At 47.4% G+C, this 15,289-nt stretch overlaps 1 protein-coding gene across 6 annotated transcripts in view; it reads right to left on the bottom strand.

Moving 5' to 3' along the window:
- Positions 1-23: 23 nt before the first annotated feature.
- LOC133755716 (zinc finger protein 624-like) overlaps positions 24-15,289 on the bottom strand; it is a 38,262-nt gene continuing 22,996 nt past the window's right edge. Inside the window, exons 1-4 of one of the 6 annotated variants that reach the window (XR_009865466.1) lie at positions 11,490-11,562; positions 7,084-7,172; positions 4,656-4,787; positions 24-862 (exon numbers count right to left, since the gene is read on the bottom strand). Coding sequence is in view for 3 of the 6 variants with exons in the window: in XM_062185758.1 (XP_062041742.1) it covers positions 836-862; positions 4,656-4,787; positions 7,084-7,242; positions 14,526-14,561 (354 nt within the window). In the remaining 3 variants the exon portion in view is untranslated. Of the gene's footprint in view, positions 863-4,655; positions 4,788-7,083; positions 7,243-9,738; positions 9,853-11,489; positions 11,563-14,509; positions 14,644-15,289 lie in introns of those variants that run through there. The other 5 variants (XR_009865465.1, XR_009865467.1, XM_062185758.1 and 2 more) reach the window with 5 other exon arrangements.

Below are 15,289 nucleotides of genomic sequence, written 5' to 3' on the forward strand. Positions count from 1 at the left end.
ATTACAATCCTTCTCCTATCAGGTATTTTGCATTGCTATTCCCTTTGCCTGGCAAGATGATCTCTCCACTTCCCCAGGATGGCTGCTTCTGACCCTTCATGGCCCAGTTTAAATGTCCTGTCTCCAGAAGCCGCCCTTGTCCACCTGATCTGAGGGAAACACGTTCACCCCCACCCCAGTTACTCTTTCATATTCTCCAGCTTGTCTTAAAACAAAAAGGCATTAAATACTAAGTAAGTACTGCATTTTGATTCTCAACTGATTGATTTCTTGTTTGTACTCTCAATTAGTGAAGAACTGGAGGGGAGAAAGATCCCCTCAAAATTTCAGCAGGCTTACAAGTAAAAAATTAAACCTTAAGCTTTAGTTTGGACTAGGTTTAGCTGAAAACAAATAGATTTAGCTTAAAAGAAATAAGGTTAGCATAAGAAAGCTTTTTTAGGAAATGAAGGAAGGCCAGATAATGGTGAAACAAATAAGAAAAACAGAATTAACTGGAAAGGATAAAGTGATAGGGATATTTGTGCATGTTCTAATAAAAAGGAAGAAAAAATTCTGAAAATTTAGAAAGCAGAGTAGGAGGGGATAGGAAACCCAAAGTAGAGAACAGAGAGAGGAGAGGCAGAGAGGAAGAGGATGGGGCAGCATGGGGGGGAGATTTTTTTCCTTTGTGACAACGTTGAGCAGAGGTACACCCCAAATATTTCAGATATACTGTTGAACATTCCCCAATGATATTATTTGAAATAAAACCTTTTTCATGATTCTGATTAATTTACCTGGATAGGGGCCTCTTGAAATTTCTCTCACCATTGTCCATTCTCCAAATGAGATATCATATCTGGATTGGAAACTGCAAGCCCTGTTCAAAAATAAATAAATAGGATTTGATTGATGTTGTGAGAACTACTGACAAATTCAGTCTCAGTTCTCAATTTTCCACGTAGAGTGGCTATTACAGGAAGATATAGAGCTGCACTGTCCAATACAGCTGCTAATAACAATGCATGGCAGTTTAAACCAGACTTAAATTAAAACTCCAGTTCTTTAGGTGGAGCAAATTTGAACTGCTCAAAAGCCACAAGTGGCTTGAATGTGCAATACAGGCTAGCAGAGATACAGGTTTCTGTTTTGTTTTTGTTTTAGGATTTATTTATTTATTTGAAAGTCAGAGTTACACAGAGAGGGGACAGGCACAGAGAGAGAGAGAGAGAGAGAGAGAGAGAAAGGTCTTCCATCTGATGGTTTACTTTCCAATTGGCTTCAATAGCTGGAGCTGTGTGGAACCAGAGCCAGGAGCTTCCTCCGGTTCTCCCATGTGGGTGCAGGGGCCCAAAGACTTGGGCCATCCTCTACTGCTTTCCCAGGTTATAGCAGAGAGCTGGATTGGAAGTCGAGTCTTGAACCAGCACCCATATGGGATGCTAGCACTTCAGGCCAGGGCGTTAACCTGCTGCGCCACAGCGCTGGCCCCATAGATTTCTGTTTTTTAGATTTATTTTTATTCATTTGAGTGGTAGAGTTACAGAGAGAGAGAGGGAGAGATAGAGAGAGAGGTCTTCCATCCGATGGTTCACTTCCTAATTGCCTGCAATGACCTGAGCTGAGCTGATCCAAAGCTAGGAGCTAGGAGCTTCTTCCAGGTCTCCCATGCGGGCGCAGGGCCCAAGGACTTGGGTCATCTTCCACTGCTTTCACAGGCCATAGCAGAGAGCTGGATTGGAAGAGGAGCAGCCGGGACATGAACCGGCATCCATATGGAATTCCAGTGCAATAGGCGGAGGCTTAGAGCCTACTATGTCACAGCGTTGGTTCCCAGATTTCTACCATAGCAGAACATTCTATTGCACAGTAACAATCTACAGAATTATAAAGGTATTTATCTCAAGAGAGCTTAATACTATGGTTTCATGTGATAATGAATCATGGGAAAGATTCAAAATGGGGGGGCCAGCACTGTGGCATAGTGGGCAATCTACTTCAGATCCAGCTCTCTGCTGTGGCCTGGGAAATCAGCAGAGGATGGCCCAAGTCCTTGGGTCCTTGTATGGGAGACCTGGAGGAAGCTTCTGGCTCCTGGCTTCGGGTTGGCACAGCTCCACCTGTTGTGGTCATCTGGGGAGTGAGTCAGCAAATGGAGGACCGCCCCTCCCCTGCCTCTCTGGAATTCTTATTTTCTTTTTCCTTTTTCTTTTTTTTTTTTTTTTTTGACAGCCAGAGTGGACAGTGAGAGAGAGAGACAGAGAGAAAGGTCTTCCTTTGCCTTTGGTTCACCCTCCAATGGCCGCTGCGGCTGGCGCACTGTGGCCAGCGCACCGTGCTGATCCGATGGCAGGAGCCAGGTGCTTATCCTGGTCTCCCATGGGGTGCAGGGCCCAAGAACTTAGGCCATCCTCCACTGCACTCTCTGGCCACAGTAGAGAGCTGTCCTGGAAAAGGGGCAACCGGGACAGAATCCGGCGCCCCGACCGGGACTAGAACCTGGTGTGCCGGCGCTGCAAGGCGGAGGATTAGCCTGTTGAGCCGCGGTGCCGGCAGAATTCTTATTTTTAAATAAATAAATATTTTTTAAAAAACAGGGGTAGGTGTTTGTCATAGTGGTCAAGATACTGCTTGGGACACCCACATCCTATCAGAGGCCTGGGTTTGAATGCTGTCTCCATTTCCAATGTACACCCTGGGAGGTAACAGGTGATGGCTCAAGTAGTTGGGTCCCTGTCATCCATGTGGGAGACCTAGGCTGAGTTCTGGATTCCTGGCTTCAGCTTGGTCCAGCTCTGGCTGTGAGACATCTGGAGAGTGACAAGTAGATGGAAGATTTCTTTCCCTCTCGCTCATTCTGTTTTTCAAATTAATTATTAATTAAAAAGAAAATGAACACTGATAATTCCTTTATGGCATAGATGAGAATAACTTTGGAACTGGATTCCAACAAAACATATGAAAGGACTTCAAAAAGTTCACGATAAATGGAATTAAAAGACACAAAAAATAAAATGTGATTTCTCAACATGAGCTTACAAGTTGAAGATACTTGTAAACAAGGATACCAGCCACTTGGTCCAACATGAAAGAACTGAGGGGTCTGGGATTTTAACCACATCACTATAGCTTTTTAACTGAAGAAAAATGGGCATTCTTTAAAGATCTTTTAAGATTAGGAAACAAAAACAAGTCAGAAGGAGTGTCAGGTGGAAGCCTGATGATTTCCCTACAAACACTCAAAAAACCACCCTTGTTCGACGAGCGGGATGAGGAGGAGCAGTACCATGGTGAAGGACACTCCGGGAAAGCTTTCCTGCGTCGTTTTTCGGCTGAGCTTTGACCAACTTTCTCAAAAACACTCTGTAAGCAGATGTTGTTGTTCTTCAGCCTCTCAGAGAAAGTCAACAAGCAAAATGCCTTATGCATCCCAGAAACCGGCTGCCATGACCTTTGCTCTGACGAGACCACTTCCACCTTCAGTAGTCATCGCTTTGACTGTGCTGTGTCTTCTGGATCATCCTGGTAAAGCAATGTTTCATCTCCTTTTACAATTCTCGAAAGAAATGATCTTGATCCAGTTTTATAATTTTCTGTGGTAGCCTCTGCTCTTATCTGGGGCTAACCTGGGGATCGAGTGGAAAGTCTGCTCCACTTTGTTTTTCAGTCAGAGCTAGGCAGACTGAGGCAGTTGGGATGTTTAGGGCTGGCTACTGTTGGTGCTACTGTCAGTCCTCTTTAATTCAAGCACAAGCAAGGTTAGTTTTTCCCTTGCAAATTGTCATGGATTGTCTGCTGCTAATGTGTTCACCTTGCTGCTTCTTAAAATGAGTTTTCTATTTGTAAACTGATTTCTCTGGAGGCACTGTCCCCAAAAACCTTTCTTTTTTTTTCTTTTTTAATTTTATCTATTTATTTGAGAGGGAGAGTCACAGACAGTGAGAGGAAGAGACAGAGAGAAAGGCCTTCCTTTTGTTGGTTCACTCCCCAAATGGCTGCAATGACCAGAGCTGAGCCAATCAGAAGCCAGGAGCCAGGAGCTTCTTGAGGGTCTCTCACACAGGTACAGGGGCTCAAGGACTTGGGCCATCTTCCACTGCTTTCCCAGGCCATAGCAGAGTGCTGGACTGGAAGAGGAGCAGCAGGGTTGAGAAGTGGCATCCATATGGGATGCTGGCATTGCAGATGCAGGATTAATCTACTGTGCCATGGTACCAGCCCCCCTGAAAACTTTTCATAAACATAAATGATTTCATCATTCTTCCACCCCATGCTTCACCATAAATATGATGTTTGTTTTGTTTCAATTTTAGCAGAATTTGGAATCCAGGTACTCTGTTAGGGTCTGCTTTCAAACTGATGTCTTATCCTCAAACTAGAACCTATTCAGACATGTTACAGCACGTCAGTAGGAGCTTATTTTGGTGTAAAAATGTGAAATCCATGTAGTTTTTTGTCATAATACACATTTCCACTGCATTTGTTATTCTACAATAAGCATATCATTTAGTTAAGAATGAAGGACAGCATGATGACCAACAATGTTCTCCAAAGATTCAGAGAGTCTGACACCTAAACTCAAGACTAAAATTCAGCTAGGTACTGTAGAAGCTCTGTGTCCTCAGTAAACTGGGTCAAGGGGGCAAATGTATCAACACAGAAGAGGAACTGACCTCACCCAGGGAGACAAGATTCCTGTCATTCTCCAGCATCACATCCTTGTGCAGGTTCCTCTGTGTAGGGTCCATCAGTCTCCAGGCCTCCAGTGTGGAGTCTATAGCCACATCTTTGAAAGTCAGTGACTCCTAGAATAAATAAATTGTGATCACCCAGAGACTATACTATCAGCCCTGTTAGGCAGAATACCATGTATGAAACTGGAGAAAAACTCCAGAAATTAGAATCACCAAATGATTATGTATGCCAACTCCTTAATCCTTACAGGACATAAAGGTCTCTCCAGTGACAAGAACTTAAAACCATAAGAGGAAGCCTATTCCATCTTTGGAGTTCCACCTGAGAGTAGTTTTACCAAACTAATTCAAATCTGGTTTTCTAGAAACTCTACATATTGCTCCTACTATACTTTCTGGAGCCAAACAGCATGGCTTCTTCCTTCTCTAGAAAGTCTTTAAAAATTTGTGTACAGCTAAGTGGTTTCTACCCAAATCATCTGCTATCTCAGAAAACCCTGACTTGTGTAAAAGATCACTGTCTTTCAGTTCTAATCTGTAGAATATGGCTTAACAAAAGATACTGCATCAATCAGACCACAGGTACAGAATGTTATAAGCTCTCTCTGAGACAGAAAAGAACACATAGGAATTTGGGGGCCAGTTCTTTGGTTAGGATATGAAATATGTACAAATGCTTGTACAAAAAATGGAAGAATGAGTCCAAAGTATTTTTAATGATGAACTACTGAGAGAAGGAGGAAACAGAGTGGAGAAGACTGAAATAGGACTTAGGCTCTTTTGAACAGTTCTTGTTTTGCATATTTGACTTTTGAACTGCAGAAATATTTTATATTGTTTTAAAACAAGGATTAAACTTCAAGAAAGCAATCTAGTAGAGTACAACCAGCTGGAATAGCATACCCATTTATCAGAGAGGAACTATTCTGAGTGATTTTCAAACACAGTCATTTTTCTGTACCTCTGAATAAGAACTCCGAAACAAAGACAGTAACAAAAAGAAGACATTTTCTGTAAGCAATCTTATTGGTGGTAGAAGTAGAAATGATATTCTGTAACTTTTGTGTGTGCAGTGCTGCATAAAGCAAATTAGCCTATCACTTTTCCTAAAAACTAATCAATTTGGTATGGGAGAACAAAGATATAAAGAGCATATAAATGATGAGATTAGGTTAAAAACTCCATGGTTCTGAATTTGAAGTCTCAGTACACCCTCATGAAATATTTCATGTTCAAAGGAAAGAACTAGCTTTAACAATATGAAGAAAGAATGCATTATGCTGGGGCTGGCATTGTAGAGTAGCGGGTAGAGTCGCTGCCTGCAGTGCCGGCATTCCATTTGGGCATGGTTTGAGTCCAGGCTGTATCACCTCCAATCCAGCTTTCTGCTATGGCCTGGGAAAGCAGTGGAAGATGGTTCAAGTCCTTGGGCCCCTGCATCTGCATGGGAGACCCAGAAGAAGCTCCTGGCTCCTGGCTTTGGAACAGCACACCTCTGGCCATTGCAGCCAATTGAGGAGTGAACCAGTGAATGGAAGACCTCTCTCCCTCTCTGCCTCTCCTTCTCTCTCTGTGTAACTCTGACTTTCAAATAAATAATAAATCTTAAAAAAATTAATAATGATATGAGCCTTAACCTCTGAAAATTAGGGATGTGTGTGAACAGGCTATGATACACTACTAAACCAACATAGTTGGAACTACTGATCAAGTGTTTCTTACAAAACTTATATTTCAAAGTCACTGTTAAAACACTTTTTTAAAAATCAGATTAATATCTATTCCAAACACATATACACTTAAATGTCTTTAGGTAAAATTAAAATATTCAGCATAACATCTAATTTCTAGTCTTGTCTTTTACAGCTTTCCAACCTGATTTGGTAGCTTAGTCACAGTTCACTACTTCAAAGCCTGCCCGTAAGCTCTCTTCTCACCAGGATACACTCACAAATACTTTTGACAAGTTAAATCCCACCTGTAATTTGTAACAGCTTAAATCTATTCTCACAAATTTTCTGTTGACCAACTTAGCTAACACTAACGTCCCAACTGAAAGATTCTTTAAGAAAAAGATCTATTTTTAATTTTTTTAAAAAAATTACTGTTTATTTTATTTTAGCAGCTATGTCCATCTGCTGGTTTATTTGCCAAGTGTTCCAAGAACCAGGGCTGCACCAGGCTGAAGTCAGGAGCTGTGAATTTTTGGAAAGATATTTGGTTCAGAATCAACAGTGAATCTTCTAATAGATTGTATTCTACCATGATGAACCCAAATTTCCTGTGTCAAACTATTAGGTTCAGTTTCCAGAGAGGGTTTGGGTGAGGCAAAGTTCCAAACTTCAGTAGAAGTAGAACATGCACAACTCAATACAGCAGGTTGGAAACAGAGGAAACCTTAACTCACCAGAGGTCCAATGGAAACAAACACAGCAGCCATGATCTCTGCTTCTGTGTTTCCCTCTCCAGAAAGAGTCAAGTCTGGCAAAGACGTATCTGCAGAAAACAGGAATTCACACAGACCAATCTCGCTTGGGAGTTTCAGATACAAGTGAGCATGGTCTCCCTAAGGGAACACAAGAGAGTAACGTTCAAGATGAGAAAAGACCAAAGACTTTTGGTCCAAGATCTTGAAATCAGTTGTAATAATTACTTTCTGTAATTGTTTTAAAAATTGATTCTAAAGGCAGAGAGAGAGAGAGAGAGAGAGAGAGAGAGAGAATATCTCAACCACTGGTTCACTCCCAAATGCCTGCAAAAGCCAAGATGGGCCAGGTCAATGTTGGGTGCCAGGAAATCAATCTGTCTCCCATATGGGTGGCAGAGACCAAATTATTTGAGCCATCACCTGCTGCCTCCCAGAGTGAGCATTAGCAGGAAGCCAGAACCTGGAACAGAGCCAGTACTTTATCCCAGGTGGTACAATATGGGATGCAGGCATTCCAGGCATCTTAACTGCTACACCAAATGCCCAGCCCAGATCTCAAGATTTTAATACTATTACAGGTAGTTACAGTTAGCAGGCCAGACACTGTACAAGGAGTTTCTTTTTAAAGATTTATCTATTAACTAGAAAGGCAGAACTACAGAGAGGTGGGGGGGGGTATTTCATCTTCTCCAAATGGTCACAATGGCTGGAGCTGAGGCAACCTGAAGCCAGGAGCTTCTTCCAGGTCTTCCATGTGGGTGCAGAGGCCCAAGGACTCAGGCCATCTTTCTACTGCTTTCCCAGGCCACAGCAGAGAGCTGGAATGGAAGTGGAACAGCCAGGACTCGAAGTGGCGCCCAAATGGGATGCCAGCACTGCAGGCAGCAGCTTTACCTACTTAGCCACAGCGCTGGCCCCAGAGCTTAAAAAATACTCTTGGGGCTGGCATAGTTTTATAGTGGGCAAAGCCACCACTTGTGACACCAGCATCCCACATGAGCATTTCTTCAAGCAACAGCAGCTCAGTGCAAAGTGGCCCCTGCCATCCATGTGGGAGATCCCTGGCTTCAGCCTGGCTCAGCCCCAGCCATTGTGGCCATTTGGAGGAGTGAACCAGTGTATAAAAGATGTCTTTCCAGCTGGCACCATGGCTTACTAGGCTAATCCTCCACCTGCGGTGCTGGCACCCTGGGTTCTAGTCCCGGTTGGGGCGCCAGATTCTGTCCCAGTTGCCCCTCTTCCAGTCCAGCTCTCTGCTGTGGCCTAGGAAGGCAGTGGAGGGTGGCCCAAGTGCTTGGGCCCTGCACCTGCATGGGAGACCAGGAGAAAGCACCTGGCTCCTGGCTTCGGATCGGTGCAGCGTGCCGGCCGTAGCGGTCATTTGGGGCGTGAACCAATGGAAGAAAGACCTCTCCCTTTCTCTCTAACTCTACCTATCCAAAAAAAAAAAAAAAAAAGTCTTTCTCTCTCTCCCTCTCTTTTAAATAAATCTTTAGATTAAAAAACTATCATTTAATGTTCACATCAAGTCAATGGAGAGTATATTTTTATTCCATATATAAGGCAAGAGAGGTTTACAATAAGGAAACTACTTATTTAAGGTCATGCAGATATATGACTTCTAATCAATGTAATTACTTTTATTTTCCTTAAAAGATTTATTTATCTTATTTGAAAGGCAGAGTTACAGAGAGAGAGAGAGAGAGAGAGAGAGAGAGAGAGAGAAACAGACTGAGAGATCTTTCATCCTCTGGTTCACTCCCCAAATGGCTGCAATGGCTGCAACTGGCAGATTAAGCCAGGAGCTCCTTCCAGTTCTCCCACGTGGATGCAGAAGACCAAGCACTTGAGTCATCCTTCGCTGCTTTCCAGGCCATTAGCAGGGAGCTGGGTCAAAAGTGGACCAGAGGCAGAGGGTTAACTCAATACACCAAAGTGCCAGCCCCTAATCCATGTAATTTCAAACTCATACCTTTCCCACTAAATCAACTTGCTGTATAAAGTGGAAGAAAATTCAATCTCTTTGGCACAGTCACCCTCTCAGCAAACAAAGAAATATATATTCCAAGAATATCTTTTTCCTTTTGTGTGAACAGTCAATGTTTAATAAATATTTCTGTTTTTATTTGGAAGAATTAGAGAAAGAGACAGATAGACAGACACCTTCCATCTACTGGTTCACTCCCTAAGTGGTTGCAATAGCCAGAGCTGGGCTGGGCTGAAGCCAGGAGTTTCATCTGGCTCTCCTATGTGGATGCAGGAGCCCAAGGACTGGGGTCATCTTCCACTGCTTTCCCAGGCCATTAGCAGGAAGCTGAATTGGAAATGGAGCAGCCAGGAATTGAACCAGAGCCCATATGGGATGCCTGCATGGCAGGCAGCAGCTTTACCCATTACACCACAACGTTGGCCTTGAGTCAATTTCTTAAAATTTCCAGAGACAGCAGTTTCACTAAAGTGAACACCACAACTTCAAAATTTAAATACTGGATACCTTGACATGCTCCTTCTAACCTCATATTCAAATAATTTTTAATCTATCTTTCTATATAAGGCAAATCCAAATAAACAAGACACAGGGATAACAAGAATGATAGAAAATAAAGTGGAATTCAATGCACCCATGTGGAATACCTGGAATAAGCTCCTGGCTCCCAGCTTCAGATCGGCGCAGCTCTGGCCGTTGGGCCCAATTAGGGAATGAACCAACAGATGGAAGACCTCTCTCTCTCTCTCTGACTCTCCTTCTCTCTCTGTGTAACTCTTTCAAGTAAATAAATAATCCTTAAAAAAAGAAATTGAATAGAGTACATTCTCTAAATATGATACAATAGAATAAAAATGGAAAAGGAAGTTTGGAATGGGGGTGGGAATTTCTTTTTTTTTGGGGGGGGGCCTTGAACTTAAAATAGGTACTCCTTGGTAGCTACTAAGTCAAAAATAAAATCTTAAAATTTAATTGGCAGTGAGTTAGGAAATGAAAGTATTATACATTAGACATACATGATTGTTGCCAAAGTTTTAAGGAGATTGAATTGATATTCCTAAATACTTTTAGGTAGGATTTTGGGGAAGAGTGAAAACATCACATGTTCAAAATAAAGAAGAAAAACACTTAGCAAGCCATAAGAAAACTAAGAGGTAAAAATGATAAAGGAAAAAACTAATGAATTAAAAAAAAGCAAATAAAAAACAGGTGACAAAGACAAGATCTGATTCTCTAAATAATGAAATCTACAAGCCACTGGCTAAAGCAGGAAAAACAAAACAAAAAAAAACAGAAAAAAAAAAGGCTATAATAAACATTTAAAAACTGCATGCCAATAAAAATAAACTTCCCAAAGCATAATTTGTTTAAAAATGTTCTGTGACTGGAGGAGGTGCTTCGTGCTGCTTGGGAGGCCAGGGACCCATATTTGAGAGCCTGGGTTTGAGTCTCAGGTCCCGATTCCAGCGTCCTGCTGACGTGCAGCCGAGCACAGACAACAGGTGGAAGACCTGGACTGACTTCTGAGCTGCAGGCTTTGGCCTGGCCCAACCGCTAGGGCTAGCAGGCATGTGGGGGGAGTGTCTGTCTTCCCCGCCTTTCCAATTACATAGTTAGACCTGTAAAGATTAATAAAGTCCCACTTGGTTAAAATTCAGTATTTTTCGGCTTTCTATCAGCCGTATCTACACACCCACAGGAAGAAAAGGCTGCAGGTGACCCAGCCAAAACTCTCCTGAGACCTGCGCTCCACGGGGCTGTTTCCCACTCCTCATGTTCTATGCGGTCCAGGTGGACAGTGAGAAGCGGCCACAAACAGTGCGGAAAGAGCCTAAAGGAGGAGACTTCCCTCGCTTGTCCAGACCCCAAGTCGGTACGGTCGTCTAAGAGCGACGCAGGGCCCCGCGTTCCCCAAGCAGGCTGCAGCGGCCAAGGACGCTGCCGTCAGCTCAGGGGGCGACAGGTGGTGTCCCCGTGATTCTCCGAAACGCCCCCAACACGGCCCGCGAGGAGGAGCGGCGCAGGCTGCCCGACGGGAAACCCAGGTCCACCCGCCGGCCTCGCCCTCTCCCCCTACCCGCTCTGGGCTTCCCCTCCGGGAAGGGCCAGCCCCAGCCCAGGCCCCGCGTCCGGAGCCCGGCAGGACCCCCGACCCCGGAGAGAGGGCTCGGGACCCGGGCGAGCGGGGCGCCCAGGATGAGGGATGCCCGGGCGGAGCCGGAGCCCGCGCCCGGGGAGCGGCCCAGCCCAATCATCTCCCTCACAGGTGGGCGGGCCCGGGTCCGCCCCGGGACGGGGGCGCCGGAGCGAGCGACCACGGCCCGGACGCCGCTGCGAGCCAAGCGCCGAGGGAGGGTCGGGGGGGAGACCGAGGCCTGGCGCCCGGGGCAACGACTACCTGGCGGCCACACTGAGGACAACCGAGGGCGCTCGCAGAGCAGGGCGGGAGCACTTCCAGCAATGGCGCCCACTCGGCGGCGAACTGCCAAGCAAGCCAGTGCGCCTGCGCCAACGCAGCGCCAGAACTACAATACCCAGAAGGCTCCGCACGTATGGCCCCGCCCCCTTACGTCGGCCTTTGTGAGCGAGTTGACTGTGTTTAACCCGCTCTTTGGGGACCTCTGTAATCCAGCGGATCACCCTGTTCCCTGATCCTCAGAGGCTGAGTGGGCAACCCAGACTTCAACCCTCACCTGACTGTGGAACATATCAGTTACTACAGGGGTGATGTCAGCGTGTGCAAATCTAGATACCTACTGGTGGCCTATTGGGGCGCCTGAAATATTCTCTCTGCTCAACACTGACAAGGGACTCCCCTCCCCAAAGCTGCCAAGGGAGGCTGGGTCCAGAGTTTGGAATTTCACTCTCAGCCACAACCAGGTAAGTGACTTTTTTACCCACCACGCTGGTGCCAGGTGAGGCTGGCTTGCTATAAACCCAAGGTTTAAGCAACATCTGGGTTACCATAATACTCAAAGTGTACCGAAATTTGGCAAAAGACATGAATCCACAAATTCAAGAAGGTAAGAAAAGGCCCAGCAAGATAACACACAAAGAAATCCACTCGGAAAGATAATAACCCCCAGAGAACTCAAGAAAAACCCTGAAAACAGTAAGAGAGGAGACCACGCCATGCAAGTAGCAGCAACAACATGTTCAAATACCGGTGGATTTCTCATGAGAAAGCTGGGATGCCAAAAGAAAGTGGAAGAAAGCACTGAAGAAAACAACTGTCAACGCAGAATTCTCTATTAAAATATACATAGGATTTTTCTATGATTATATACATAGGAATCAAAGCATTCTCAGATAATGGAAAACGAAGATAATTTATCATGGGCAGATCTACTGTAAAAGAATGGCCAAAAAACTGGGGAAAAGTAAAAGATTTCAGTCATAGGAATCTGAGAAAATTCACTACCAGCTGTGACAGGCAAATAATATCCTCCCAAAGATGGTCACGTCCTAATCCAGGGAATTCGGAAAAGAGCTTGGCAGATGTAATTCAATTAAGATTCGATTAAGAAGGGGAAAATACACCAACTTATCCAGGTGGACACAATACAGTTTACCTATGGCCCTTTAAGGTGGAGATCCCCCCTTCACCATGGTCAGAGGGGGATGCAAGTACAGGAAAATGGCACAGGGGCTGGTGTTATGGACAAGAAAGTCAACCTGATGCTTGTGATGTTGACCTCCCAGGCTGGAGTGCTGGTTTCATTCCTGACTGTTTTCCACCCAGCTTCCAGTGAATATGCTTGGCAAGGTACCAGAAGATGGCCCAAGTACCCTGCCATCAATGTGGGTGATGAGGATGGAGTTCCAGGCTTGGCCTGGCCTTGACTTGGCTATTGTAGTCTTTTGGGGAGTGAACTAATGGATGGAAGATATCATTCTTTCTCTATCACTTTGCCATTCAAAGAGATATATCTTTAAAAAAGAGGGAAGCACAGAGGACAAGGATTTTTGAAAATTTGAGAGGCAGAGAGAGACATAGAGAGGTCCCATCCACTGGCTCCTTCCACAAATACAACCACTTCTGCTTTCCCAGGGACTGCTTTAGCAGGACATTGCAATCAGGAGCCAAAGCTGAGAACAGAACTAGGTACTTTGAAATGAGGCATGGACAGCATAACCACAATCTGTAGGATTTCCCCGACGCCAAAACTGATCACGTGATGCGTCCACATTAACCCAGGATGTCTACCTCTAAACTTCCCCTTAGCAAGCCAGGAGCGGCTCTTGGTTCCCTAGCAACCGGGGGCAACTGTTGATGGGCAGACCAAGCCCTGAAGCCTACCCTTAAGACTAGACGACACAAGAAGAAAGGAGACGAAACCCATGCTGGACTGCGCGGAGAGAGGTCGGTTCACTAGTGTGCTCCCCAGATCACCTGAAAAGCCCAATGTGTCCCGCGTGGGCGGTGGGGCCGTGAGCACTTGAGCTGGAACCCGCCCCTTCCCAGGTGTGCATTGTTAGCAGGAAGCGGGAGCCAGGAGCTCCCAGGCCTCGATCCCCGGCACCCCAGCACGAGAGATTTTGCGGGTGCCCCAGCGGTGTCCTAAGGGCTGCCGAGTCCCACGCCCGCGCTTGGGCCCCTGCCACCCACGTGGGAGACCCGGATGGAGTCCAGACTGCTGGCTTTGGCCTGGCCCAGCGCTGGCTGCTGTGGCCATTTGGGAAGAAACCAGCAGGTGAAGGATGGATCGATCTCCCTCGATCTCTCTCAATCTCTCTCTCTCTCTGTCTGTAACTGTGCCTCTCAAATAAATAAATCTTAAAAAAATAAAAGCAGGGGAGACCTCAGCAGTGCCTGTCATGCAGGGAACATGAGCCGGCTGCACAGGGCACCCCGCCCCCACAGCACCCCGCCACCCTCCCGCACCCCGCCCCACCATGACCCCCTCTACAGCTCGGCTGAGTCGCCTCGCCAACGAGCGAGTCTTGCAACCCGGGGCATTTTCTGGGGAGACGCCCAGTCTGAGGGCTGCTGGTCCCGACAGGGAGGGACAGGCGTCCGGGACAGCCGGGTGACCGGGCCCTGGCGGGGTCACCCGGGGGACAAAGCCGCGAGACCTGCAGGGTCGAAGAGGGCGCTCAGCTTAGCACCGCCTCTAGGGGACAGGGAGGGCCGGGTCCGGATGGGGAGGGACGCTGGAAGTGTCGCAAGAGTAGGAGCTGGGCCCCAGGGGCGCCTCCTGGCAGGGCATCCCGCTGCCCAGCGGAGGCCTGGCGACCAGGATGCCGGACCCGTCCCGTGAGCTGGCCCCGCTGCCCGGCCCAGGCGCGACGCCAACAGATGCTGCGGGGCTGGAGGCGGGGGACCCTGAGCCGGTAGCAGCCCGCGCGGTCCGCACCAGCCTCCGCAGCCGCTGCTGTCGCCCCCCTCCTTGCCGCTCGCCACTGGCGGGGCCTTACGGATGCACTGTCGCACCGGCGTGCCGAACGGATTCCCCAGGAGGAACTGCATCTTGCACGGAAAGCCCGGCGGCGGACGGGGCGTCCAGTCTGCCCGCCCGGGGCTCCGCCATCGCCAGCACCCGAGGTCGCGACCTGACTGACGCTCGCCCCCGCCCTACCCTCAGGAATGCCGAGCCGCCCGGCCCTTGGCCACGCCCCCTTGCCGCGTCTCTATTGCGCAACGCCTACACAGCCCTCATCCGATTGGCCTTCGCCTCTACCTCAACGAAGCTCCCACCCACCCCGCGGCGTCCCATTGGCCGGAGAGCGAGCTAGGTCGCTGGAGTCCCCGGCAGGCGTAGCGGCTCCTCCCCTGGCCCGCCTCCGAAAGAGAGGCTTTGCGTGTTCATTCGCCCATATGTCGGTCAAGCTAGAGAATCCTTAGTAGTATTGGATAAAGGACGAGTCCATCACTCAAACCGGGACGAGGAGAGGCGGTGCATCCACAAATATCCCCGCCCACAGAAAGCGCTGATTCGGGGGTAAACGTTGGTTGCCTTAAGCCTGGTTGGTGTGGTGGGATTTCCCCGCCCCGAGAACTGATCACGTGATGCGTCCATGTTCACCCGGGATGTCTACCTCTTCACTTCCCCTTAGCGACCCAGCGGCGGCGCTCGGTTCCCTAGCAACCGGGGGACGCTGTTGCTGCGTGGACCCAGTCCGGAAGCCAGGGCCTGGGACGAGATGAGACGAGACCCGGGCTGGACTGCGCAGTCCACTAGTGTGCTCCCCAGATCA

This window comes from Lepus europaeus, unplaced genomic scaffold (assembly GCF_033115175.1).
Source record: "Lepus europaeus isolate LE1 unplaced genomic scaffold, mLepTim1.pri SCAFFOLD_85, whole genome shotgun sequence".
NCBI classification, from domain to species: Eukaryota; Metazoa; Chordata; class Mammalia; order Lagomorpha; family Leporidae; genus Lepus; species Lepus europaeus.